Here is a 24992-nt window from a genome sequence, read left to right on the forward strand (position 1 = left end):
GGAGCGCGCAGTCCCGGCGGCCCCCGCGCGCACTTCCGCCCGCGGCCGCGCGCGCCCCTCGAGCTCGCGGACCGGGCTGGGGGCTGAGCGGCGCGTGGCGATGACGTCGCCGGAAGCGGAGACTGCGGAGCGGCGGAGACCGCGGAGCCACGCCGCCCCGGGCGCGCGCGCCGGCGGACGGCAGGCCGAGGGCGGGCGAGGAGAGCGGCGGGCGCGGGCCCCTGGCGGACGGGCGGCGGCGGCCGTGCCCGAGACCCGGACCTGAGCGCCGAGGGCTCGAGCCCCAGGCGAGGCGGCCGACGGAGCGGGCGATGGGCGACGAGCTCCACGGCGAGGTGCGGTGAAGGGAGCCCGCGGCGGGGGGCGCGATGGGGGCGGGGGGAGGCTCGGGTCGCGCGGGCCCCAGCCAGCCCGTCTGTCTCGCGTCTCCACGCAGAGCCGGGCGCGCGTGGGCGACCCCGGCCAGGACGGCCCCCGCGTGCCGGGCGGCCCCGCAGCTCCGGGCCCCCCGCTGGAGGAGCAGCAGACCGCGCGGGCCGGGGCCTCGGGGCCGGGCGCCCCGCCGGGGCCCTACGGCTACATCCGGGCCGGCCTGTTCACCTCGGAGATCTTCAAGCTGGAGCTGCAGAACGTGCCGCGCCACGCCAGCTTTAGCGACGTGCGGCGCTTCTTGGGCCGCTTCGGGCTGCAGCCCCACAAGACGAAGCTCTTCGGGCAGCCTCCCTGCGCCTTCGTGACATTCCGCAGCGCCGCCGAGCGCGACAAGGCCCTGTGCGTGCTGCACGGCGCTCTCTGGAAGGGCCGGCCGCTCAGCGTCCGCCTGGCCAGGCCCAAGGCTGACCCCTTGGCCAGGAAGAGGCTGCGCGAGGAGGAGGGGGCGCCGCCTGCCACCTCGGCCGCGTGCATCGCGGATGTGGTGACCCCTCTCTGGACCGTGCCCTACGTGGAGCAGCTTGAGCGGAAGCGGCTGGAGTGTGAGCAGGTGCTGCAGAAGCTTGCCAAGTGAGTGCAGGAGCGGGCACTCCCTGGCAGGGCGCAGACACCTTCCCGGGGAGCCAGGCGGTGAGATCCCTCCTCTGCCCCGCAGGGAAATCGGAAACACCAACCGCGCTCTGCTGCCCTGGCTGCTCTCACAGAGGCACAAGCACAACAAGGCCTGCTGCCCGCTGGAGGGCGTGCGGCCGTCACCCCAACAGGTTAGGCCCTCTGCTCTCACAGAAGCTGCTCCCGCCCTCCCTCCCCCCCCACCGCTCTTCCTGCTGCGCACCTACTCCGGGTTCTCCTCAGGCGCGCCTTAGGTGTCAGTCCCGTGCCCCGGGCTGTGTGCCCTCCACGCACAAGTGCTGGGCCGCCTGGCTAAGGGTAGGCATCTCTGGTTCTTTCCGGTCTCCCTGCAGACTGAGTATCGGAACAAATGTGAGTTTCTGGTTGGCGTTGGGGTGGATGGGGAAGACAACACAGTCGGCTGCCGGCTCGGCAAGTACAAGGGCGGGACGTGTGCTGTGGCAGCCCCCTTTGACACTGTGCACATCCCGGGGGCCACCAAGCAGGTGGTGAAGGCCTTCCAGGAGTTCATCCGGTGAGGATGCGCGGCTGGGCTGGTGGCTCCGGGGCATCCAAAGGCTGTCTGGGAGCAGAAGACCTGGGTCCTGCAGGGGGCGGGGGGCCTGTGGCCGGAGGAGAGCGAGCAGGGAGGTTGCTCACCCAGTCCTGGTCGGCAGACATCAGGGCTCAGGGTCGTCTGTGGCTTCCACAGGTCTACTCCCTATTCGGCGTACGACCCGGAGACATACTCAGGTCACTGGAAACAGCTGACCGTACGCACCAGCCGCCGTGGCCAAGCCATGGCCATTGCCTACTTCCACCCGCAGGTCTCAGGCGGGTGGCTTGCTGGGGGATGGGTGTCTGGGCCAGAGTGGACTTCGACGCAGCCTCATGGGCCTTTCCTACTGCCTGTTCCAGAGCCTGAGCCCTGAGGAGCTGGCGGGGCTGAAGACTTCTCTGGCACAGCACTTCATGGAAGGGCCCGGCAAGGCCAGCGGTGTGACCTGCCTCTACTTCGTGGAGGAGGGACAGCGGTTAGTAGCCCAGGTGGGCCTGGGTGGGTTCCTCCAAAGACTGGTGGCACAGACAGACCCGAACTCCCACCCACAGAAAGACCCCCAGCCAGGAGGGCCTGCCTCTGGAGCACGTGGCCGGTGACCGGTGCATCCGCGAGGACCTGCTGGGGCTGACCTTCCGGATCTCCCCACATGCCTTCTTCCAGGTGGCCAGAGCCCTGGGCTCACGGAGAGGGGCTTGGGGTGGTGGGCCGGGGCAGCGATGAGGGGTCCAGGTGGGGAGCTGCCAGGGCCGTGAGGTCAGCCACTTGGGAGAAGGGCTGCTAACTGTGGCCACTCATTAGGTCCTGGTGACTGCCCTGTGGGGGCAAGACACCAGCTTCTCTGCTGATGGGTTCTGCTCACAAAGGAGGCGGAAGGGGAGCAGCATGGAGTTGCTTTCTTGAGCTGGGTGACTGGGTGTGGACGGAGAGGCTCTGGGGCTTCGGGCAGTCAGGGAGGGAAGGGAGTGAGGAGCTAGGAGGGCCCAGGAAGAGCATGAGCGCCTGGGGAGGCAGGCGCTGGGGGCAGCGGGGGAGGCTACCCTGACACCCCGGCCCGTGTGCAGGTGAACACCCCTGCGGCTGAGGTGCTCTACACGCTCATCCAGGACTGGGCCCAGCTGGACGCAGGGAGCACAGTGCTGGACGTGTGCTGCGGCACTGGCACCATTGGCCTGGCCCTGGCCCGGGTGAGCCCTCCTGCTCTGGCCGAACACACTCCCCTCTGCCCCATCCCGCCCGTGTCATCTCCCCCATGCCTGTCGTGACCCCCCCGGAGACCCTCAGACTGCCCCATGTTCTCCGCCGCCGCCCCCCTGGAGGCCCAGGGTAGGACGCCATCGGTCTGCCCTGTTCTTGCTCCAGAAGGTGAAGAGAGTCGTGGGGATCGAGCTGTGCCAGGAGGCCGTGGAGGATGCCCGGGTGAACGCCCTGGACAACGGTGAGAGCCTGCGGGCCTCGCGGCGGGCACGGGGCCGTCTGTGCCCCTCGGCACGGCACCTGGGACCCAGCCCGTGACTCCTAGGGCTCACGGGGTAGGAGCAGAGAGGGCCCCTACTGTGCAGACCTCTCGTGCGCCCACGACGCCTGGGGCCGCCCCGCAGGGAAGGGTTTTCCTGAGGTGTTCTCTGGGGGCTTCTGGACACGCCCGGGCGGGCTCGTGGGGAGGTGTCCTGGGCCCCCTGGCAGGGTTGCTGTTCCCCCCCCCAGAGGTGAGCAACGTCGAGTTCCACTGCGGGAGGGCTGAGGACCTGGTGCCCGCCCTGGTGAGCAGACTGGCCTCCCAGCAGCTCGTGGCCGTGCTGGACCCGCCCCGCGCCGGCCTGCGTGAGTGGCCTCCGCCTGAGGGGGGGTGCGGGGAGGCAGAAGGTGGCCTGCCAGGCGGCCTGGCCTCGGGACCCCACACCACCTGGAGGGGAGCCTCTGGGGGCTCTCCCCTGAGGGGTCCGTCCTCCCCAGATTCCAAAGTGATCCTGGCCGTCCGCAGAGCCGAGAACCTCAAGCGGCTCCTGTACGTCTCCTGCAGCCCCCGGGCAGCCATGGGCAACTTTGTGGAGTGAGTGCCGGGCCCGGGTGGATGGGGCCGACATGTGGCCTCACCCCGGGAGGCCCTGCCGTGTCCGTGCGGTTGACTGTGGCTTTTCTTCCTACGCAGCCTCTGCAGGGCCCCGTCGAACCGGGTGAAGGGTGCTCCCTTCCGGCCGGTCAGGGCTGTGGCCGTGGACCTGTTCCCGCAGACCCCGCACTGTGAGATGCTCGTCCTGTTTGAGAGGGTGGAGCACCCCAATGGCACAGGGACCCTGGAGCCCCAGGACCCTCCACTCCAGCCCCCACCAGGGCCCTCAGATGACACCCCACCAGAAACCAGAGCCTCCCCTCCTTCTTAGCCTCCTGGGGCAGCAGAAACCAGCCCTTCCAGAACAGCACCCAGACTGCATCACAGGCTGGGATCCCCAGGTCTTTGCCCGGCCCTGCCTGGGGCACTCAGGCGGCAGCCAGAGGACACAGGACCCCTGTCCTTGTGGGCTCCTGGGGTCTGCTCCCCTTTCACCCTCTAAGTGGGCCACAAGGGCTAGAATAAATAAGTGCCAAATGACCAGTGTTTGTGATGAGAACGCAGAGCCTCGCACGTGGGGGCTCCCTTCTGCCCTCACCACAGGTGTAGAGAGGCAGAGCCAGGAGGGCACCTGAGGACTGGCCCAGCCCCTCCCTCTGCGTGACCAGGAGTCTCCGTGCCCCCAGCAGGGAGCCCACTATCTGACCAGAGATGTGGGCCTTGTGGTCAAAGGCCAACCACACATGGGGAGGGGAACACAGGGCAAGACCCCACCCCACTGCCCTTCCCCACCTTCATCCCAGTCCCATCCCCAAAGGGAGGCACCTCCTGGTGACCACAAGAGCCAGGGATGGGGTCAGGATACTGCTTAGCTGTCCTGGTCCCCAGGGTGGCTCTGGCCAGTTGAGGAGCTGCAGTCAGAAGAAAGACAAACCAACCGTTCCCTTGCGGGCAGTTTTGCTTTATGTGTCCAGACAATCAGGGCTCCGCCCTGTAGCCGTGGCCCCGCCGCCACTTGAGAGGTACGTAAAGGGTGGTGGCCACACAGAAGTGGTCTCAGCACAGGCTCTCCCTGCCCTCTGCCCCCACGGCACAGCTGTGTTCACAGGACACTTGCACCCACACACGGGGGACAGAGGAAGGAAGGGCTCAGGGAGGCCGAGGTGAGGCTCACCCCGTCTCCAGTGTGCACGGAGCTTTGGTTCACGGTGGCGCATTTGGCTGTTTTAAGGGCAAACGGTTACAGTCAAATGACTAGTCACAACTGCAGACGGCAGGACAGAAGCAAGTGTGTAATTACAGCAACTTGATTTACGGATTCTGTTTTACAAAGGTCAGTACAGGCACCAACCTCAGTCACACGACGGGGGTGGGGGGGTGCGGTCTGTAGAATCACCACCACCACCCCCCATGGGGGAGGCGGTAGGAGACGGCACGCCTGTGGGAGGTGACACCCAGTGCTGTGCCATGAGCACCCAGCGCCCTCAACAGGCACCCCTGGGTGGGGACAGATCTGCCCCCACACCTGTCCGCAGGGCCCACCCGGTCACCTGGCTGCACCGGGCGGCTGCTCGAGACCCAGTGCTGCCCCGACGTGCTCACAGCAGCTCCGCAGAGGAAGAGCAGCCTGTGCACGTGCTGCAGAGGGTCCTTGTTTCCTCTTTAAATAGGCTCACAAGTTAAAAATGCATTAATTGTTCATATCTGCTACATGATTCCAAATCTATCTTCTACTCTCACTGTAAAAGTTTCTTTCCAAACGCTAAAATATCATAAAAGCTTTAAAAATTGATGGGTGGACAGACTTGACTGTGCAAAAATTTAGTAAAAAATCGCCAGAGGCCAGCGGAGGGGAGGGGCCCCGTGTCTGAGAAGGCGTGTCTCGGGGCACGAAGACTTACTCGAAAGAAGGGGACAGCAAGCCGGGTGTGGACAGGCGCCTTCGCCCATGGGCAAGGCAAAGAATGGTCACCTTGGTGACTTGCCGGCAACCTCTGAAAAGTAGTTTTGATGCTAAATTGTGTTCATGTTTAAACCAGAAAGGTCTGAAATACTCCTTTTTCAGAGAACAAAGGGAAACCCAGGAGGCGGGGAGGGACGGGGAGGGGGTGCTAGCGTATGCCTCTGGCCAGGTCCCTACAGCGCCTGCAGGAGCTCCGGGTGCAGGCGCTCTCACTTCATGTCCTCCAGCTGCCGCTTCTCGTCAGCACGTCATGTACTAAAATTCACGAAAACCTGCGTCGCTCTGGTCTGCAGCACGTCCCCACAGGCAGAGGTCCACCTGTGCAGCAGGCTGAGTCGGTGCTTGAACACGGCCACCCAGACCCGTGGGTGGCCCCCAAAAAAGAGCTGCATGGGCCTGGCTGTCGGAAACGCAGTGGCAGGGGGGAACCGTGGACCGGAGGCACGGGGCTGCAGAGTGAGTGGGTGGGTCTCCCCTGCAGCAGGGCTGGCGGCCCCCGAGCCTGGACCACTGGCCCTCACACGTCCACAGTGCACAGGGGCTCGCCACCAGGCTGCGCAGATGCCACGATGGACATCTTTGGCTTCTTCCGCGTCTCCTCCTGGAAGAACAGCCAGGGTCAGGGAGCAGCGGGCAACACGGGAGCCTGCAGCTCAACCTCAGGGACAGGCCTGGGGGGGGGGGGGTGCTGCAGAGTGGGCACCATCACGGCACCACAGGCTGGCGCCTCCCTGGGAATCAGGACACACGCCCGGGAGTAGAGGGGCAAGGAGGTCACAGCCACCAGGGACCTGAAGCTGCCCCAGGAAGCACCCCACCCCCCACCCCTGCTCTCCAGCACTGCCGCAGCCCGAGGGCGTGCAGGCGGGCCTCACCCGCTCCTCCGCCAGCCTCCGCATCTCCTCCTGCAGTTTGCTCAGGATGTGCAGGTTGGGCTTGTTCTTCCGGGCGAACTGCTGCAGCTCGATTACACTCTTGTCCGAGGTCTCCTGGGGAGCACAGCCCGCTTGCAGGACCGTCCGGGGCCACCCCTCCCTCGACCCACCTGGCTGGCTGCTGGCCGCCCCCGCTTCCGCCGCCACCTCCTGTGCGGGGTGGTCCCCTGGCCCCTGTGGCCTCTGACACAGCCACTGGCCAGGCACTCGCCGTGCCCAGAGCACTCAGGCAGGAGTGACCAGGACACAGCCTCGCCGGCAGGGACAGCATGCTGCAGGACAGGACACACCCAGCACCGTGGCCGCTGGGAGCCTGTGAGGCCCCGAGGCTGAGCTCCCTGCAGGCCCGTCTGGGGTGAAGAGGCCACGTCTGAGGATGCCTGCTGGCCGCAGACGCCCCACTCCCTTGCCTCTGGAAGGACCCCTCGCCCGCCAGCTCTGGGGTGCCCACCACAGGCCCGAGCAGGCTTCCGCCCCTCGCGCGCAGCCCAGCACGGTGCACACGGCACACACAAGTGAAGCACAGACACGGAGGCAGAGGCTCAGCCACGCACGGCCGAGCACCTCGGGGCCCAGTGTCCCCTCCCTCACACGCCCTGTCAGGCCCAGAGCGAGGCGCTCTTCAGGGATGGCCTGGGGGTCACCAGCTGAGATCCCCACCCTCCACACCTGCCACTCACTGGGGTGCCTGGGCCCCAGACCATTTCTGTAAACATCACAGGAAAACAAAAATCAATGAACACAAACCTCACTTCCTTGCACTTTGTTCCACCCCAAACACACAGAAACCTAAGGGTATTGCCTAAAATCTCGAGATTCTGCCCAAAACAGCAGAAATAAATCAGATGACACACAGGGGCCGTTCAAAGATGGTGGCTGGAGAGCGCTGTCTGCGTGTGGTCTGCTCGCTCTCCCTCCAGCCTCGGCCCGTGCCCCAGCCCCTCCCCACACAGCCAGAGCCCGACTCTGCCCACCCCCCACGCCTGCGGGGGGGCCCGTTACCTGTTTGACCATCTTGCTGCTTTCACGGCCGTACATGCGCAGCAAGGACCCCCAGTTCTTGACGTGCGGGTGCAGCAGCTGAAGGATCTTCTGCGAGGCCAACTGCTTCCCGACTCGCTTATTCTTGCCTGGGAGGAAACGTGGAGAGAGGGAGTCACAGACACCAGCTGTCCACGGCCACCTCGTCCAGACAGGGCGCTCCCGACGGGAGGGGGGCAGAGGGCGCGGCCGCTGCCCGGGGCACAGCGCCTCGGCCCTGCCCCGTCCTGCAGAACAGCCCACCAGAGGCCCGGGGAGGTCAGGACACACCCAAGGCCACAGCGTATGAGGCCTGCCCGCCCCCAGCCCACATCTGCAGACACACAGATGACCTGTCCCGCAGGGCGGGCGCGGGGAGCGTCCAGAGGGTGTGCTGTCGGGGGGGGGGGGGGGGGGGGGGGGGGGGGGGCGGGGCCAGGGTGCAGAGCAGGCCCGGAGGGCAGCGAGGGTCCCTGGCTCAGATGGGGGCTCTGCCCCACAGCCTGCCCCCCTGCTCAGGGCTGGTCTCAGCAGGGCCTGGTGTCCGCGGGCAAGGGGCACACCCAGGTCTGAAGCATTTCCCGGGCCTGCGCGCTCAGGGCCTGCTCACTTCCCCAGCGCTGCTGTGTTTACGGCAAGTAAGGTTACGTGCAAACCCCAGGGCAGGCGAAGAGCCCGGCTGGCGCGCAGCGCAGCAGACGGCCCTGCGGGGAGTTCCGCTGCTGCCTCAGGAGGCCCCTGCTCCCTTCACAGGGACGGAGGGCTGCACAGGGGCAGCGGTGGCAGCCAGGGAGCACACGGGCCAGCCACAGTGACCGCCTGAGCCCGGGGACAGGACACCCGCAGCCGCGCGCAGGCCGGCTGTGTCTCAGACACGGACGTGAGACGTTGTGGGCACAGCCTCGGGCGGGCAGCACGCGGCTGAGGTTGGGTGATGCCAGGGAGCGGCCCCTGGGCTCACGGAGAGCCTGCGTGTGGCGGGGCGGGGCGGGGGGCTTACACCAGCCGCGCACTGTGTGCTTGCCACACGCCATGACGTATTCACTCTTCTGGTTTTTTCCAGGAACCACTTCAAACTTGATGGAAGTGTCCCCCATCCCATGGTTTCTGTAGGAGAAAACAGACCGTCGGTGACATCAGCTGAGGAGGAGACGGCTGCTTCCAGAAAGCCCTCCAAGGGCCCCTCAGGACAGAGCCGACCCCTCTCCCCAGACCCCTGCCCCACCCAAGAGGAGGGACGCTCCCACCACACAGCACCCGGCCCTGGGGTGGAAGGCTGCTGGGTACCCTGGAGAGGACCCCACGCCCAACGGCCAGGGAAGCACCCCGCCCCCATCCCCCGCACCTTTTAAGGCACTCGTGGAGGATCTGGTAGGGAGACAGCAGTCCGGCCTTGCTGGTCAGCTCGTAGACCCGCGAGTCCTCGATACTGATGTGGTTAAAATACTACAAGACGAAGCAGCTGACTGCAGTGCCAGCCACACCCGCAGCCCCTCAAAGCAGCTCCCGCACCCCCACCCCCACCCGGGGGCCTCCTGCCCCTGCCACCATCTCTCAGAGACGCTGCAGCCCACACCCCACACCTCCCCGCCCGGCCACCCGAGACACAGACACGGCGCGGCAAGGGCCGGGCCGCCTGCCCGTCGGCCTGGGGAGCCCGTCCTGAATCAGCGACGGACCAAGACGATTGGTCAGAAACCTAAAGACACACAAGCTCCCAAGAAAAGCTTGAAAACCATCATAAGTGAGGATACAGCGTGAGGAGGTGACCAGACACGGCAGGAACAGAGGAACGTGACCAAGGTTATCAGGAGGTGACGCCCGGCTGGTTCAGGGAGAAAGGAAGCTGCGGACGGAGGCCTCGCCAGCCCAGAGGGAGCTCTGACCCCACGGCCCCCTGGCACACACTGAGGGGCGCGGCCCCTCCCCCATGGAGGCTGTCTACCTCCTGGGGCGGCCGTAACGCAGGACCACACGCTCCTCCGAAGCCTCTCGGGAGGCTCTCCCGACTGTCCAGCGTCCAGGGCCCCAGGAACCCCTTGGCCGAGGGCAGTGTCGCCCAGCTCCGCCCTCTTCGCACGGAACCCTGGAACCCGCTGCTCTGGAGGGAGGGGCTCCCCCCACCAGCGTCAGGAGGAGGCCCTGGTCCCGGCGAGCAGGAAACCCTCTCCCTCTGAGCGCACCACCCTCCCAGCACCTCAATGTGTCCGCCAGCCCGAGGCGCCCCGAGCCCCACAGCCAGGTCAAGGTGTCTGCGGAGGCAGGGCTGCTCAGACCCCTGGCCACCAAGGATGAATCCAACCCCCGGCACCACCCCTCCCTGGGCACTGGAGGAAGCAGAGGACGAGGCTCAAAGTCCAATCTCCGACTACATGGTGGTTTCCCCGGCAACCAGCACCCCCATCCTCGGGGCTTCCAAAGTCACCTCCTGAACGTGAACCCAGGTACAGTTGAAGGGGTTAGACGAGAGCCTTCCCTTCACTTTTATCAACCGGGACTGTTTCAGGAAACAGGGACAAAAACCAAACGTTAATGTATTTAACTACATTAGAAGCTCTCACCAGGAACCAAGGACAAAGACCAAACACGTATTTCTTACTGTATCAGAATATCACAAACACACACACACCTAACAGCCCCAAAATACATGAAGCAAAACCTGAAAGACGTGAAGGGGGCAACGAAGAATCCAACAGTGACAACTGGGGACTCGACACCAGTCCCGACAGAACGGAAGGCCCACCAGGAACGAGAACAGCAAACCCCACACCAGCTCGACCCACAGAGGCCTGTTCACCCCACCAGGAAACACACGCGGCACATCCTCTCAGGCGGTCACAACACAAGCGTCAATAAACTTACACCGACTGACTGAAATCACACAAACTATGTTTTCGAATCACAGTGGAGTAAAGTTAGAAATCAATAACCAAAGGAAATCTGGGAGATTCACAAATACATGAAAAGTAAGCACTCCTAAAATAACCGCTGGTTTAAAGAAAAAAAATCACAAGAGAAATTAGGAAACTACCTTGAGATAAATGAGAACAGAAACGCAACACGCATTAAAGCAAAATTATGGATGCAAAGCCGTACACAGAAGAAAATTTCTAGTTGTAAACTCCATATTTAAAAAGAAGACCTCAAATCAATACCCTAACCCTAGAAACTAGAAAAAAAAAGAACAAACTAAACCCAAAGCTGGCAGAAAAAAAGGAAATAATAAAGGCTAGAGCAGAAATAGAACATAAAAACCAACAGAAAAGGTCAACCAAACTAGAAGTTGGATGTTTGAAAAGACCAGCAACGCTGACCAGCTGTCAGGCAGAGTGCCCTAGAGAAGAGAGACTCAAACTGCCAAAAGCCAGGAAGGAAAGCACGAACACCACAGCCTTGCTGACATAAAAAGAATCACACTGGACACTATGAGTGTGTATTTGCCAATAAATTAGATCACCTAGATCAAGTGGGAAAACTCCTAGAAAATGCAAAATCCCAAAACTGGCTCAAGAAGCAGCAGAAAACCTGAAGATGCATAACAAGTAAAAAGACCGAGTCAGTAAATAAACTTCAAAACCAAGAAACGTCTAGGCTCAGATGGTTTCACTGGTGAATTCTACCAAGTGTTTAAAAAATGAATACCAATCCTCCCCAACTATTCCACACGATGAAAGAAGAAGCAACACTTCCCAACCAGGCAGGTATCGCCCTGACACCAACACCAAAGACATCACGAGAAAAGAAAATACCGACCAGCATCCCTTACAAACACAGCCGCAACCGTCCCTAACACGTACCAGTGAGCCAAACCCAGCAACACATAAGAACGATCACCCACCGTGGCCGCATGGGGACCACCCAGGAATTCAAGGTTTGCTTCACATTCAAAAGTCCTGTAACACCCCCCCCCCACATCAGTAAAGTCACAGACAAAAACCACATGATCATCTCAACAGAAGCAGAAACAACAAAATCCAACACCATTCTTGACAAAAAATGTCAACAAACCGGGAGTGGAGGAAACATCCTTGATCTGATAAAACCCACGGCTCACACGGCACGCAAAGCAGGAGAGGCCACTCAGACAGGAACACACACCGTGTGATTCCACAGATGCAGACGTCGGAACCGGCAAGTGCAGGGACGGAAAGCAGACGAGTGGCACTGGGGCTGGCTGCTAATGGGGACAGGGTTTCTTTTGGAGTGATGAAAATATTCTGAATATACAAAAGTCCACTACACTGTGTGATTTAAAAGGGAAAAACTTACGGTGTCATAAAAAAGAATGCATTCTTCAGAATGAGAAGCCCTTGCTACAAATAACCATAGAACTATATTTATCCCAAAAAGCTTACAAGTAGTTTTAAATGGTTCTCAACATAAAGAAGAGTCTAGCTTCCGCAAGCCTCTGCCTCACAGGCTCCCTCCACCACGGACCTGCTGTCAGGGGAGCCCGGCTTCCTTCCGATACACGTGCACACAGCTCCTCACCACCCACGGCCAGACACGGGCACAGCATCTCTGACAAGAACACGTCCCCTGCTTGCACAAAGACAAGCAGGCCTCCTCTTTTATGAAACACGAGCCAGAGCACCGGACAGCGGACCAGCGAACCCTGAGCAGGGCCTGCCACCAGCACGGGCTCCCGGCGCTCACCTCCAGCTCCTCACTGTCTTTGGGCTTCTCCTCAGAGGTCTGCTTCACAAAGTCCGGGATGAGGATTTCCAGCGTGGCCCGGGCTGCGGGAAGAGGAACCTGAGGATGAGGGTGGGGTCCCCGCGGCTCAGAGGGGTGCCAGGGAGGGCCCCGGGGACAGAGCCCCGAGGGCCTGCAGGTGAGGGAGGCGGGGGCACGGGCAGAGGGCGCAGCAGGGAGCAGCGGACGGGCCAAAAGGACGCTCTGAGGCAGCACCTGCAGGCCCGAGCGTGAGGGTGGCGGGAAGCCGAGCGCAGGCGCCCTGTGAACAGGGCTGCAAAGCGAGGAGCACGTGGGGAGGAGCGTGGGGCGGGGGGCTGCCACGAGGACAGCCCCACCCACCAAGGGCCCCTCACAGTTTCCGCTTCGAGACCCCAGGAAACCCCGCTTGTGGAGCTGGAAGGCCTTTGGAGAGAATCTCTCTAAAATAGACAGGAGACCTCCTGCAGACCAGGGCAGAGCTCACGAGCCCCGTGCAGCGTCACACAGGGACGGCCAGACAGTAAGGTGGGATCCCATCACCCTCAGCACTTGCCACCAGAAGACAGCAAGGCCCAGGGGGGCTCTGAGCCCTGGGCCCAGACGCCGCACCAACCCGAGACTCGGTGAGACCGTGAGGAAAGGGACACGCTCCACACTAAGGGGCAGAGCTGCTCTGAAGACAACGTGGCAATGGGGCGCCAGGGCCCGGGGCACAGCCACCGCCTGCCTGCGCTGAGGTCCGTTCCCCAGAAGAGGCTACATAACCCTGGCGCTGGGGCTAAACGGCTTCTGGAAAAGCACGCCAGCGAGGTGAGCCGGGAGTAGAGCCAGCGGCAGGCCCCGGCGGGGGGAATGTCGGGCTTTCACCAGAAACCACCAGCTCTCCCGGGGCCTGCTCGGCTGTGCCGGGAGAGGCAAGCCCAGACCTGGAGCTGCAAGGACCTGGGAGACGGCCCTCACGCACGCCGTCTCGGCACACCCCTGCTCCGCTGGGTTTAAAGAGACGGCACCCTGGGCTCAGGCCGCGCCGAGCTTCCAGCATCGGTGAGCGCCGGGGACGGGGCGGAAGGCGCTGGCCCAGCCGTCTGAGTGGAGCAGAGCCTTCTGCTTTCCCTTCTCACGTTTTACTTTTCCTATTTGAATCTTTTCCAGTGAGTACATGATTTTAAAAGATCCAAGGAGATGATCCCCTAAATAAAACACACCTGCCCCACCCACAGCCCTCCTGAGCTAAGGCCAGCCAGCACGGGTCTCTGACACCAAGCAGGCACGTTACCAGCTTTATTCTTCGCAAGTTTTTTGCTGCTTGCCGTTCCGGATCCGTAGGTCACACCATCAATGGTCACCGAGGCACCAAAAGGCTCACTTGGGTTCTCTTAAAATTAAAATTAAAACATTTTAAAACACATTTGCCGAGACGTTAAAAGTATACGCGCACACACACAATCCGCTCCCACCAACGGACAGACGAGGTGGGGGCAGGGCTGCTGCTGGAAGGCAGAGGCCTGGGGGGTCCCCGAGGCACTGAGATGAGGCTGAGGGACGGCCAGCAGGCAGAGAGCACGGCCAGGAAGCCGAGGGGGAACAAGGGACCACAGGGCCGCAAGCTGGAGGGCAGACAGGAGGCCAGAGGCAGGGCCGCCGGGGCAGGGACCGACGTCCGAGAAAGACGGACGGGGGAGCACAGGGCCGGGCAGGCAGACACGGTGAGCCAGAAGAGCGGGGAGATGGCAGTGGGTGTCGCGCTCCCGGGGAGGGAGTGACGAGGGCGGCCACGGAGGAGGGCGGGTGGCGCCGCCACCCCAGAGGTGCGCCGGGGAGAGAGTGGCGAGGTGACGGTCTCACCCCCTCGACCTCCTCTCTCGTTTCTACCCCAGCAGACGGGGCTGCCAGTCAGCTCCCGCCTCCCCAGCCGTGACCCCAGTGATGCGCTTGGTGCTTTAGGAGCGAAACGGGGAAGGTCACACTCACCACACTCAAAGAAGTTGTACACGGGGCGGACCTTGAGCACGCGCTGCATGTACTCGTGCAGGATGCAGACCTCGGACTTCCCGTTGGGGTTGATGACGAACTCTGCGGCGAGAGGGGCCATGTCAGCAGCAGCCCGCGCGGCACACGTCCCGGGAGCGTCACACACCGACAGGCGATCGGCCCGCCCGTCAGAACCCGCGCGCCCCGCTCACCTTTCTTGGTGGGCGCGTCCTGCACAGACAGAGTGATGAGCTTCTGATTGGCCGGCAGGATGGGCCTCTCCGACTCGGCCTGTTTCCGCTTCATTTCTCGGTTGAACTGCCGACGCTCAGCCCACGTCCTGAATTTCTTCACGGTGACCTGCTCGAAGTCAAAGCGCTTCTCCAGGTAGTTCCGAAACTCCTCGAGGTCTGACGGGATTCACCAGAGACCCAAGTCACGGACTCCCAACCAGAGGGTCACGCCCTCCGCCCAGTGAGCAGGACAGGTCCCGGCCACAGGACGCCCCCTCCCCTTTCCTCTCCAAGGGCGAGAGAAGTAAAGAGTCAGGTCCCTTCACTCTGCCGGCTCCCCTAGGGACAAATTTCTGGGATGGCCTTTAGTTTACTTAGAGCAAGAGTAAGAACACAGAAATAAACAAAGAAAAAGGAACCTATAAAAGAGAGAAAAAAAGCCTCCAACCACGACCAGCCTTTTGGGGACCTTTCTCCCCACACAGAAACAGGCAGCACGTGCCCACCGTGGCCGCCCCTCGCCCCGCAGCACGCAGGCAGCTCAGGGCCGTGGCACTCTTCCCACCTCTCCCCCAGGATCCCAGGGTTTCCCGTCGGCCTTGCTCGCCCCCCACCCGCGGATCCCCCCCAACCAGGCAGAAGCTTGAGATCCCACGTGAGCTACAGAACGTGCTTGCACACTTAACGACAAACCAAGACCACACAGTTCTTTACACAGGAGTGCAGAGGAGTGAGTCTGGAAACAAGCACCATGAGGTCAGAGGTGGGAGGCTAGTGTCTTCAGAAAACCAGGAGCACACTCAGGTGTGTCCTGCATGTGCGGAAGGACGGTGTGAAGAGGCAGACCGTCAAGTTCGAGGGCTCCCTTTCAGCTGTGTCCCGAGAACAGCCCACCGCGGACAGACCCCGCTGGGACAGGGAGCTGGACGCCACCACGCCCTCCTCAGCAGAGCCCCCAGCCCCTCACATGCAGGAATTCCGAGACAGGCCAGGCAGCAGCACACAGACCGTCAGGGACGCTGAAAACCCACAGTCCTCTGAAAGAGCTTCGAAAGGGGGCCAAGACAGCCTGCCACCACGAAAGAGATGCAGAGGGACAAGAAGGAACGCCCACACCCGAGAGCCACTGCGGGTCGGGGGGCGGAGCCCACACCACGTGGTGGAGACACCCACTCGGCGGGCCTGGCACACCACGACCCCACTCGAGCACATCCCACTGAAGATTTGAGGAGAGATCAGAACACGACCAGAGAAAAAGGCTGTCTGTGCGGCAGCACCGGTGCACGCGCCGGGAGCAAGGGGTCGGCGGGCAGGCTCTCCTAAGCCCGGGGAGATGGCCTCTCCGGCCACACGGGAGTGGACAGGCAGGCAGCGACGGGTCCCTTCCTCCTTAGGCACCAAGTTCACTCCGGAAACTTACCAACCGATTCATCTTTGCACACCTCCACCTTGGCCTTCACCTGCCCCAGGGCCCCAGGGGTGGCCTCGGCCCCCAGTGGGTCCTTCTCATCTGGGGGCCCCGAGTCAGCCCCCAGGGAGTCGGGCTCCTCCAGGGGGAGCTCCAGCTCTGCAGGCCGGCTCAGGGGCTTGGCAGGGGGCACCTCCCCAGCGGGCGGGAGCTCGCTGTTCTGCTCCCTCTCCTCGCTGTCCTTCATCTTCTTGTAGTGCAGACAGGGGATGCTACTCAGAGGAGGGTCGTGTTTCTGCGGACAGTGAAAGCGCAGCACGGTTACCAGGGTGGCCCCGAAGGTCTGAAGGTCCGACGCCGTTCACCTGCCTGTCTGACGGCAACGCCGCGTGTGCAGACGCGCACGCTCCTCCTGCCACTCACGAGATTACACGCACGACCGACGTGTCCCTACCCGTATGCTTCCCGTTCCCAAGAAGTACGGCCTGGACCAGGTGACCACCCGAGACTCGCGGTGCAGGTACACGGGGACTCCGGAGTTGTGGAAGGTCATGATCCACCCGTCGGGCAGCGGTTCCGTGGGCGGGCGGCCACGGCCTGCGCGGGAGTCGAGAACAGCCGCAGTCACTTACACACACACACGCAACCGTGGTCAAAGTCACTGCCCGCGGCAGAAACAACAGAGAACCTCTAAGAAGCAGGAGCGGGGGGAACGCCCCACCGGCCCCGCCTACAAATCCCCGCTCTCCCCCCACTGCTGGCCTGTCCCTCCGGGTGTGACCCACAGGCTCCAAGTCCCTCCCCACAGCAGGAAGCTGCCGGCCCTGCTCCCTGCCGCACTCCCAGGCCTGGATCGGCACGGGCGCACCACGCAGCCCAGGGCAGGCTTCTGCAAGACCCAGGGCCTCGCCTCAGCTCTGCCGCCACGGCTGGCGGGCACCGTGGACGCAGATTCCCCGCCTGCCTGCCTCCCTCAGGTGTGGCCAGAGGCACCGCAGGAGCCGGGTAGGCTTGGCTAGTAACTGCATGTCTGTGGCTCACTGCTCCCTGTGACCAGGTGACAGGCCTGCGCTGTCCTGAGCTGCCACTCACAGGCCCGGCTGCTGGGAAAAGCACGTGGCAAAGACTTAAGTAAAACTTACTTTCCTTACAGGTATCGGTAGCCAGTTAAAAATTCAGAAACAAAAGTGAAAAACCAAGCAAAATCCAAAAACACACACACGAGATGAAAACAGCACTATCCGACTGTCACGGAAAGGGAATGACACCCTCGTGCCAGGTCTGACACCCGCACACGGCCAACCCTGGGTGGACGCCGGTGTCAGCACGGCCTGGGAGGCCGCGAGGCCACGCACGCACTGACGCCGTCAGGCCCCCCCGGGGCTGCGCCAGAAGCTGCCTGCAACCAGCCCACCTGGGCTGAGCAAGGAGAAGGAGGCGCTCACGCGCGCACGCCGAACACAGCACAGGACAAGCGTGTCCGCGACAGTCAGCGGCCAGAGCGGGCCCGGCTGCTGCCCGGAGACCTCGCGGGTAGCGCGTCGTCTGTGACTGTTCCTGTTGCAACCAGAGCCCACGTGGCAGACGCGCGGCCAGCACTGCCAACTGTCTGCTCCGCAGCCGGGAGACCGCACGCTGGCCACCCTCGGTTTCCTCCCGTGGCGCCAGCCACCCGCACGGGCGCCCAGCGGCAGGTGTCACTGGGTGCCTGAGCCCCGCGCCTCCCCAGCTCCTTTCCAGCACCTGCCCCACACCTCCACCTGGACACAGAGAGGCGCCTCTAGGCCAAGACAGAAATGGACACGGAGTCCCCCGAGACCTCGCTGCGTCAGCAGGGGGGCTGCACCTCCAAGCCCTCCACCTCTGCCCACGTGAAGTCCAAAAGCCACGCACGCACCACGAACCTTGTTTCCAGACCAGACTGTGGAACGAGCCTTGCCTGCTTCTAGGGGCTTTCCCGACACTGGGCACAGAATCCAGAACCCAGACCTCGACCGTCGCCAGCCACCTCGCTGAGCACCCGCCTCTGGCCCAGCCTCCACACCCCCGGTGCCCCCTCCCCAGGGGTCTGCCCAAGCCCCTCTGAAGGCCTCCCCCCGCCACGCTGCACAAGCACAGCCGCTCTGGTTTCCACGCACCTGCACGACCTGCAGCTGGACCGTCGCGCGTACGGGGGTGCCCTCCTGGCCTCAGACACGCGCCCGCCACCCAGCACCCTGAGGGTCCCCGCAGGGTCGGCGCAGCCCCCCGCGAGCACGCGGCTCCCGGGCCCGACTCACTCCTGAGCACCGTCTTAACCCTGGTCATCACCGGCTGCACGCTGGGCTCCCCGTCCGACGGCGGGTCGCTGTCGCCGCCGCACCGCTCCTGCACCCGCCTCTTCTTGGGCGCGCAGAGGCCCTCTTCCAGCAGAGCGTCAACATCGTTGTCAAAATCGTCCTGCAAAGCACACTGTTCAGACACCGCGGCCCCCGGCCCCCCACCCCGTGGCAAGCATCGCGGCTTCCGTGACGATGCCACAGAGAGGAGGCGCTCTCGGGGGCCTCGCTGTGCCACTACGGCGCGTCACCACCTGAAAGACAAACGGGGTGAGGCCCCCAGCGGACGCGCACGCTCAGGCGGGTGCCCGCGCTCCCGGGGAGCGTGGCCGGCAGCTCCTCCCAACGTATCTGGGACAAGGGGACGAGGCAGACCTGCCAGCCAAACTCCTCATGAGCAAAGTCTGAACACCTGGGCTCCTGACAGCTTTCTCTTTCCACGTTAACGCTTCCACCTCCGGCGGGTGTTCTTTCCTCTGCAGCATCAGCGCCCCAGAGATGCTGCAGCCCCCAGACACCTCTCCTTGGGTTTTGCTAAGCGTGCTCCGAAGGAGGGACGCCGACATACCTCGTAGGAGAAATTCAAGGCCTCTTCGTCCACTCTGTCTCTCTGCACGATGGCTTTAGCCGTGAACCCGCCTGCTCCTTCTTCATCTAGCTCCAAATGGTCAGTAAAATCTTCTAACTCATCGAGCACTGCATACTCCACTCTCTTTTCCTGATCCAGCTCATTCTCCTCATCCTTCTTATCCGCACTCTCACCCCCTACGTCTACCCCGTTACCAACGCTCCCGCCAAAGGGACACGCATGCACGTCTCCACGGACAGGGCTAAGGGTCAGGCCGCACTCTGCCCGCGCGTCGCGCTCCGCTCCCGTGTACAGCACCTTCCTGTCCTTACTCCTGCAGCTCTCGGTAAAGCTCACGCTAATCTTTACATCCTTAAGCAACTTAAGGTCGGGGGAGAACTTCCGGACCGCAGGTGCGTGCCGGGCGGTGCGCGGGCTGTGGCCACTACAGTTCGGGTCTACGAGGAGGCGGGCCTTAGAGAAGGATCCTTTGGAGAGAAGAGAAGCTCCGTAGAAGTTGAGCGGGTCCTCAGCAGGGGGTTCGGCCTGTCCATCACCACCAGAGCCAACGTCCATTACCTCTGCATCACTGGACGTTTGCAGGGGAGGTGGTGGAGACTGTCCACGGGGCAGCGCTTGGAGGGGGCGGGCTCGGCTCTCCATCACCGCTCCTCCTGCGGGCTCACGCGGGAGAGGAGGGGGGCTCTCGCATGTCTCCATAGTACAAGCGGTTAAGACTATTTTAAAAGACCAGAGTTTTAAAACACCTTACATAAATCTATACAGCTAACATGCACAAGTCCGTCGAGACCTGGGTGCCGTCCTGCCCGCACTGCACACGCTGGCGGCTTAGTCAAGCTGGCCACATTGCTCTTTTCATTAATGTAGACAGCTTTTAGAACCACTGCCTCAATTATTGGAAATCACAATGCACTCAGCTTAAATGACTGACGACTAAGCGAGTCTGTCCTCAAGCCGGAGGGGCACCCGTCTTCCTCCACCTGCAAAGAGACGTAAAGACGTCGTCACAAAATGACACAGACCTTCTGCTTCCTGGTACCAAGAGTCCACTGCAGTAAAAACTTAAAACAATACTACCTAACAAGAAAATCTCCTATACTTCAAAACAACTGAACTTTACTTTTTCCTTCTGAACCTAAATTATAACTTCAGTCCCAAATTAAATGTTTACTAATTGTCCACTATAATTCCAACTTCAGAAGCACAAAAACCGTATTATGTTTAGCCTCAAAAAGGACTGAAAAAAAAAAATCCTCCACTAAACTTCACCGCGGCATCCCCCTAACTCAGTTTATGAGGCAAGCCAGCACGCAGAGCAAGGCTGCCCTTTCCAGAACACACAAAAGGTGTGCCGCTTCCCTCCAGCACCAGCGCGCCATGGTCCACTCACCTGCGAGGGCCGGGTCAGTCAGAGGGCAAGCGGGACACCCTCGGCTCAACTCTGCGGCACTAGGGCCTCAGAGGCACGGCCGGGGCTGTCACCCAGGACCCCAGGGCACGTGGATGGGGACAGTGATGCAGCGGGCTGGGGGAGCCAGAGGTGGCGTGGTTCTGTTCCCAGGAGAGCAAGGGGTGGTGGCCGCAGGGAAGGGAGCCCAGCCAAGGTGGGTGAGGGGAGCCGCAGAAGACAGCTGGAGCCAAGGCACGGGGGGTCCTGGCAGCCGCCCGGAGCCTGGCTCCCTCCTCGGGGCAACAAGAAGCCACTGGGGGTGAAGGGACCTCAGGCCACAATTCCGTCCCTACTCGAGGAGGGAGGTCAACAGCCGCGCCAGGCACGGCACCCGCACCCTCGAGAACAGCAGAGACACAGAGCTGACTGCCCTGCTGAGCAGGCGGAGCGGAGAGTGGGGACAAGGGGGCCCTGACAGCCAGGGAGGCCTCTCCCGGGAGGGACACTCAGGCAGGGCCCTCAGGAGGGCACCCTGAGCCTCTGGGCAGACCCGGCCGACGGGGCTGAGGCTGCCAGGACACACCTGCCAGGCGGTCACCCAAACCACAGACAGGCCACGCAGACCAAGTGGAGGGCTGAGGACGCAACTCTGGAGGAAGCACAACGGAAGGGAAGACATGAGGCTAAGAAGGCAGGGCAGGGGGCCGTCCAAACACGGGGGCCTGCAGGAGGGAGGGCACCCACCAGAGCAGAAGCACGTGCAGACACGCACGCATGTGCACACACGTACGCATGTGCACACACGTACACCCCCACGCCGTGCAGACACACGCACGAACATGCCATGCACGACGTAGATGCAGACACACATGCGTGCCCACGCCCGCTCGGGGCAGCTCGCTGGTTGCAGACAGAACAGGAGACAGCAGACATCACACATTCAAGACGTTTACAGTGAAAGGGTTAGGGGTGAACTCTGAAGGGGACACAACATTAAAAACCAGAGACTCGTTTAGATTTAATCACTTCATCCAACGCCTATCCAGTGACCACCTACTCTGATGGCAGCCCCACCTGACAAGAGGGCAATGACCACTGGCCTGTCCGCCTATCTCTTAGATTCTGAGATGTCCTTGTGTTTCTGAATTCAGTGGGAATTTAATACAATACCTCCCCCACAGGTACATCTGTCACAGGTGTTAAGGACCAAGGAAACACGGCACAGGTGACGACAAACGCAGAACCGCAGCGATCACTGAGGAGGCCGCGGCCAGACGCGCCCGAGAGCACTGCCTGGAGCAAGGCCAGTCTCCTGGCAGCAAGAAGAATCATTTCAGAGAAGGACAGACAGGTCAGCAAGCCCAGCGCTACAGAACACAGATGCAACCAGAACCGAACCCCTCGGCACCAGGAAGGCCTGCAGAGACCCTAGCAAGAGCCAACTTGTGATCCTGGGGGCCGAAAAGGCTAAAATGAAGAGATATAAGGAGACGGGGGAATTGAAGACACAGGCGGCACAGGACGGGAACGCCTGCTAGCACGTTTGAAGGCTGAGAGCAGCCAGGGTAGATGCACGAAGCCAGATGGTGATGATAAAACCTGAAGAGTGGAAGCCCTGAAGAGCCGCACAGAGTGGAGTCAGGGAAGCTGCCCAGCCCCAGGGGCAGAGCGCACGCTGCGGGCTCCACTGCGGGCCGTCCTGAAGCGCCTTACCTGCCCTGTCAGCTGTCGGCGCCCATCACTGCCTTCCACGTGATGCGCACATAGCATTCCAGATGCTGAGGACACGAGACAGACAACAGCCCGGGCCACACGGCTCACATTTTAGCAGGGAGACGGACAAGCAACAACTAAGAAAAACTGAGATGCTTCAAGAAAAAACAAAGCAAGCAGCTGGGCAAGGGGAGGCAGCTTCAGAAAGGGTGGGCAGCAAAGGCCACAGCCAACATCCACCTGAAGGCAGAGGAGCGGGCTGGGTGAGTAGCTGGGGTAGGAGGAGGGGACATTCCAGGCAACACGGAGAAGAGCAAAGGCCTCTGGGGGGCGGGGGGCAGGGACAGCAGGATGCCCAGGGGAGAGAGGAGGCCAGGTCAGTGAGGACAAGGGAGAGCAGGACTTCGGCTCTTATCTTGAGAGATGGGCCACTGGACAGGAGGGTCCAGGCGGTGAGGTCACATGATCCAGGGTCAGCAGGGGCAACCACCTCTCAGCCAGGCCCTGTTCTAAGCACGTTATACATTGTCCCTCACCGGTTCTCACACAGCACTGTGAGAAAGAGGTTAAGGACAGAGAGATTCAGCAACTTGCTCAAGGTCACACAGCTGAAAGTGTGGAGCTGCTTCACCACCCAGGTAAGCTGGCTCCAGTCTGTACCGCCTCGGTACTACTGTCTTGCAGTTTAAAAGAGCCACTCTGCGTCCAGGAAGACCCTAGGTGGGTGGACAGCAGGAGGAGCAAGGACAGGAATAAAGACGCTCACCAGGCCGCCTGGACCAGCACGTCAAGCTGCAGGTGCTGACGAAACTCTCCTGAAGTCGCACGGAGGCCTAGCAGTGACTCCACGCTCAAGGACAGAGGTGGTAAAGGCAGCGTGGGGAGTGTTTGGGGCGAGTGAAGATCGTAGTTTAGGGTGACATGTGGCTACTTGGCATCAAAGAAACACACGGAGATGTGGAAGAGACAGCCAGCAACATGTGGCTGCAGCTCAGAAGGGAGGCCAGGGCTGGAGGTGGAGGTGTGGACGTCAAAGAGAAACAGCATTAAAGCCAGGGGATCGGACGAGATCAGCAAAGAGTGGAGGGCAGCTCCAACGAGAGGCCGAGACTGGGCAACCACTCGGACTCACTTGCCTATCCCCAAGGTCACGGTTAGATCACAAAACCCCTGGGAAGTGCCCTGCACAGTGGCTGGCCACAAAGGGCTCAGGGGCGGCCTTCCTGCCACCGGCCTCACTACTGCTCCAGCTGACTGTACACACGGGTGCAAACCTTGCTTGCCAAGGAGGCCGGGAGCCAGCAGCAGACTTGCAGCAGGCTCCCCTGGATCCCGGCACTGGGCAGAACCAAGACGCCTGGGCAGCACCCTTCACTGGAGTCCGCTTGCGGGACTGGCATGGAGGCGGCGTCTGTGATGGTCTGGTCAAGCCTCTCGCGCTGCAGCCTCCCGCCCAACCCAGCGGCAGGATGACCTCATCCCGTCCTTTTGTCACCCTCCATCCGCCTCACGTCCCGCACTCACAGGCGGCACCGCCGACTGGCCGTTCACTGCCTCCGGTGGGTGACCGCCTGCGGCAGGGTTTGGCCCACTCTACCCGCCACCGGTGACTGGGAGTCCAGTCTGCAGCCAGGAAACAGGATCCCCGCCTGGCGGCTGGCCTGGCACGGTCCCCTGCCCTAGACTGGACCGTCGTGCACCGGCGAACAAGGCACATGCAAGCATGCAAACGACAAGTCAAGTTCCTACCCTGAGCAACCCAAGTCCGCGAACAACACCTGACAGGTACCACTGTCAACAGGTTGCCACCTTCCACTTATTTCTACCACGGTCATCGTTACGACAAAACCACATCCCGATCTTGCCACTCAGTCCGTGAGCACTCGGTGAAGACGGGTGACTTCTCAGACTCCCCAAACTGGGTGCCCCCCGGCAGGGTCCCGGGCAAGCACCGCCCCTGCAGGCACCTGTCCCGCCCTAGAGTCCTCTAGGGCTGCGGGCCCGCGGGACCAGGGGCCCCCTCGCGGCCCGGGGTTGGCCCGGGTGGAGAGCTACCGGCGCGGCGCCCCCCGGCCGCGGGCCCGCCCCCGGCCCCCACCCGCGCTCCGAGGCCCGCGGCCGCGGCGCCTCACAAAAGCCGGGCCTCGGCGCTGCCGGGCCCGCCCGCACCCCCCGCCCGCGCCCAGCCCCGCGGCCTCGGCCCGGGAGGGAGGGGAAGGGCGCGCCTCCCGCAGGCCGCGGCGCCGCCCGCCCGCCCGCCCGGCCGCGGGGCGCCCCTCGCGCCCCGCACCTACCTCCGGCGCCCGCGGCCCGCCCGAGCTGCCCGCAGCCCGACCGCGGCGGAGGCGCTCCCGACGCGGCCGCCGCCACCCTGCGGAAGGGCCGCGCGGGCGCTCTCCGGTCGGCGGGACCCGCCTGCCGCGCGCGGCGAGCGGAGGGCGGGCCTTGGCGCGCGCGGCCAATCCCGCGCGCGGGCGCCGCGCATTGGGGGAGCCGCCGAGCGGGGATGCGGAGGCCGCCAATCGGCGGCGCGCGGCGCTCGCGGCCACGGCGCGCGGCCCAATGGCACGGCCGCGCGGGCGGGACCAGGCGTCGAGGCCGTGGCCGCGCTAACGGTCGCTCGCCGCGCGGAGAACGGTGGCCGCGCGGGGGACGCCGGGAGCGGGGTGGGGGGGCGCGGAGAACGGTGGCCGCGCGGGGGACGCCGGGAGCGGGGGGGGGGGGGGCGCGGAGGACGGCGGCCGCGGGGGACGCCGGGAGCGGGGGGGTGGCGCGGAGGACGGTGGCCGCGGGGGACGCCGGGAGCGGGGGGGGGGCGCGGAGGACGGCGGCCGCGCGGGGGACGCCGGGAGCGGGGGGGGGGGGGCGGGGGCCGCCGGGAGCGCGGGAGGGGGGCGCGGCCGGCGCGGACGGGCGCCCGCGCACACAGACCTCGCACGTCTCCCGCTGGAAAGCACGCAGCGCGACCACGAGGGGAGCAGGACGCGAGGGCGCGGCCCGCCGGCGCTCTTCCCTCTGCCGGTCTTGCGCCAGGAGCCTGGCCGCAGGGCCCGAGCGGCGGAGCACGGACGGCGCTCGCTGCGGCGGGCAGCCCCGGAGGCCGGGAGCGCGCTCTCGCG

The 24992-nt window shown here is 63.1% G+C and overlaps 2 protein-coding genes across 5 annotated transcripts; one reads left to right on the plus strand and one right to left on the minus strand.

The window, feature by feature from the left end:
* Positions 1 to 74: 74 nt before the first annotated feature.
* TRMT2A (tRNA methyltransferase 2 homolog A) lies at positions 75 to 4196 on the plus strand. 4 transcript variants are annotated; one of them, XM_057743971.1, is made up of 12 exons: positions 75 to 335; positions 437 to 1002; positions 1088 to 1196; positions 1398 to 1579; positions 1757 to 1871; positions 1963 to 2078; positions 2155 to 2266; positions 2668 to 2790; positions 2966 to 3041; positions 3311 to 3427; positions 3588 to 3656; positions 3756 to 3920. In XM_057743971.1, exons 1-12 carry the CDS (start codon positions 312 to 314, stop codon positions 3782 to 3784), a joined length of 1638 nt encoding a protein of 545 aa, XP_057599954.1. In that variant the 5' UTR covers positions 75 to 311; the 3' UTR covers positions 3785 to 3920. The 4 variants fall into 4 exon arrangements, with proteins under 4 accessions (XP_057599954.1, XP_057599956.1, XP_057599955.1 ...); XM_057743970.1 differs by having other exon boundaries at positions 80 to 335; positions 3560 to 3656; positions 3756 to 4196; XM_057743973.1 differs by lacking the exon at positions 3588 to 3656.
* A 408-nt stretch (positions 4197 to 4604) lies between these two features.
* On the minus strand, positions 4605 to 24298 carry DGCR8 (DGCR8 microprocessor complex subunit). The gene is made up of 14 exons (XM_057743969.1): positions 24168 to 24298; positions 18750 to 19750; positions 18143 to 18302; positions 16318 to 16460; positions 15876 to 16158; positions 14435 to 14632; positions 14223 to 14324; positions 13528 to 13626; positions 12231 to 12313; positions 8920 to 9020; positions 8575 to 8681; positions 7557 to 7684; positions 6495 to 6608; positions 4605 to 6220 (listed from the first exon to the last, which is right to left on the minus strand). Exons 2-14 carry the CDS (start codon positions 19467 to 19469, stop codon positions 6137 to 6139), a joined length of 2322 nt encoding a protein of 773 aa, XP_057599952.1. The 5' UTR covers positions 19470 to 19750; positions 24168 to 24298; the 3' UTR covers positions 4605 to 6136.
* Positions 24299 to 24992: the final 694 nt, after the last annotated feature.

The sequence above is a fragment of the Hippopotamus amphibius genome, chromosome 8 (genome assembly GCF_030028045.1).
Source record: "Hippopotamus amphibius kiboko isolate mHipAmp2 chromosome 8, mHipAmp2.hap2, whole genome shotgun sequence".
Classification (NCBI taxonomy): domain Eukaryota; kingdom Metazoa; phylum Chordata; class Mammalia; order Artiodactyla; family Hippopotamidae; genus Hippopotamus; species Hippopotamus amphibius.

Excerpts from the sequence above, each read along its gene's own strand:
- TRMT2A (XM_057743970.1), top strand. The coding sequence starts at position 312 with ATGGGCGACGAGCTCCACGGCGAG. Across the intron at positions 2,267-2,667 it reads CCCCACATGCCTTCTTCCAG|GTGAACACCCCTGCGGCTGA; the intron begins GTGGCCAGAGCC and ends GCCCGTGTGCAG. Across the intron at positions 3,042-3,310 it reads GGTGAACGCCCTGGACAACG|AGGTGAGCAACGTCGAGTTC; the intron begins GTGAGAGCCTGC and ends TCCCCCCCCCAG.
- DGCR8 (XM_057743969.1), bottom strand. The coding sequence starts at position 19,469 with ATGGAGACATGCGAGAGCCCCCCTCCTCTCCCGCGTGAGCCCGCAGGA. Across the intron at positions 16,461-18,142 it reads GGTTAAGACGGTGCTCAGGA|GCCGTGGCCGCCCGCCCACG; the intron begins GTGAGTCGGGCC and ends ACTCCCGCGCAG. Across the intron at positions 6,609-7,556 it reads GCAGCAAGATGGTCAAACAG|GAGACCTCGGACAAGAGTGT; the intron begins GTAACGGGCCCC and ends TGTGCTCCCCAG.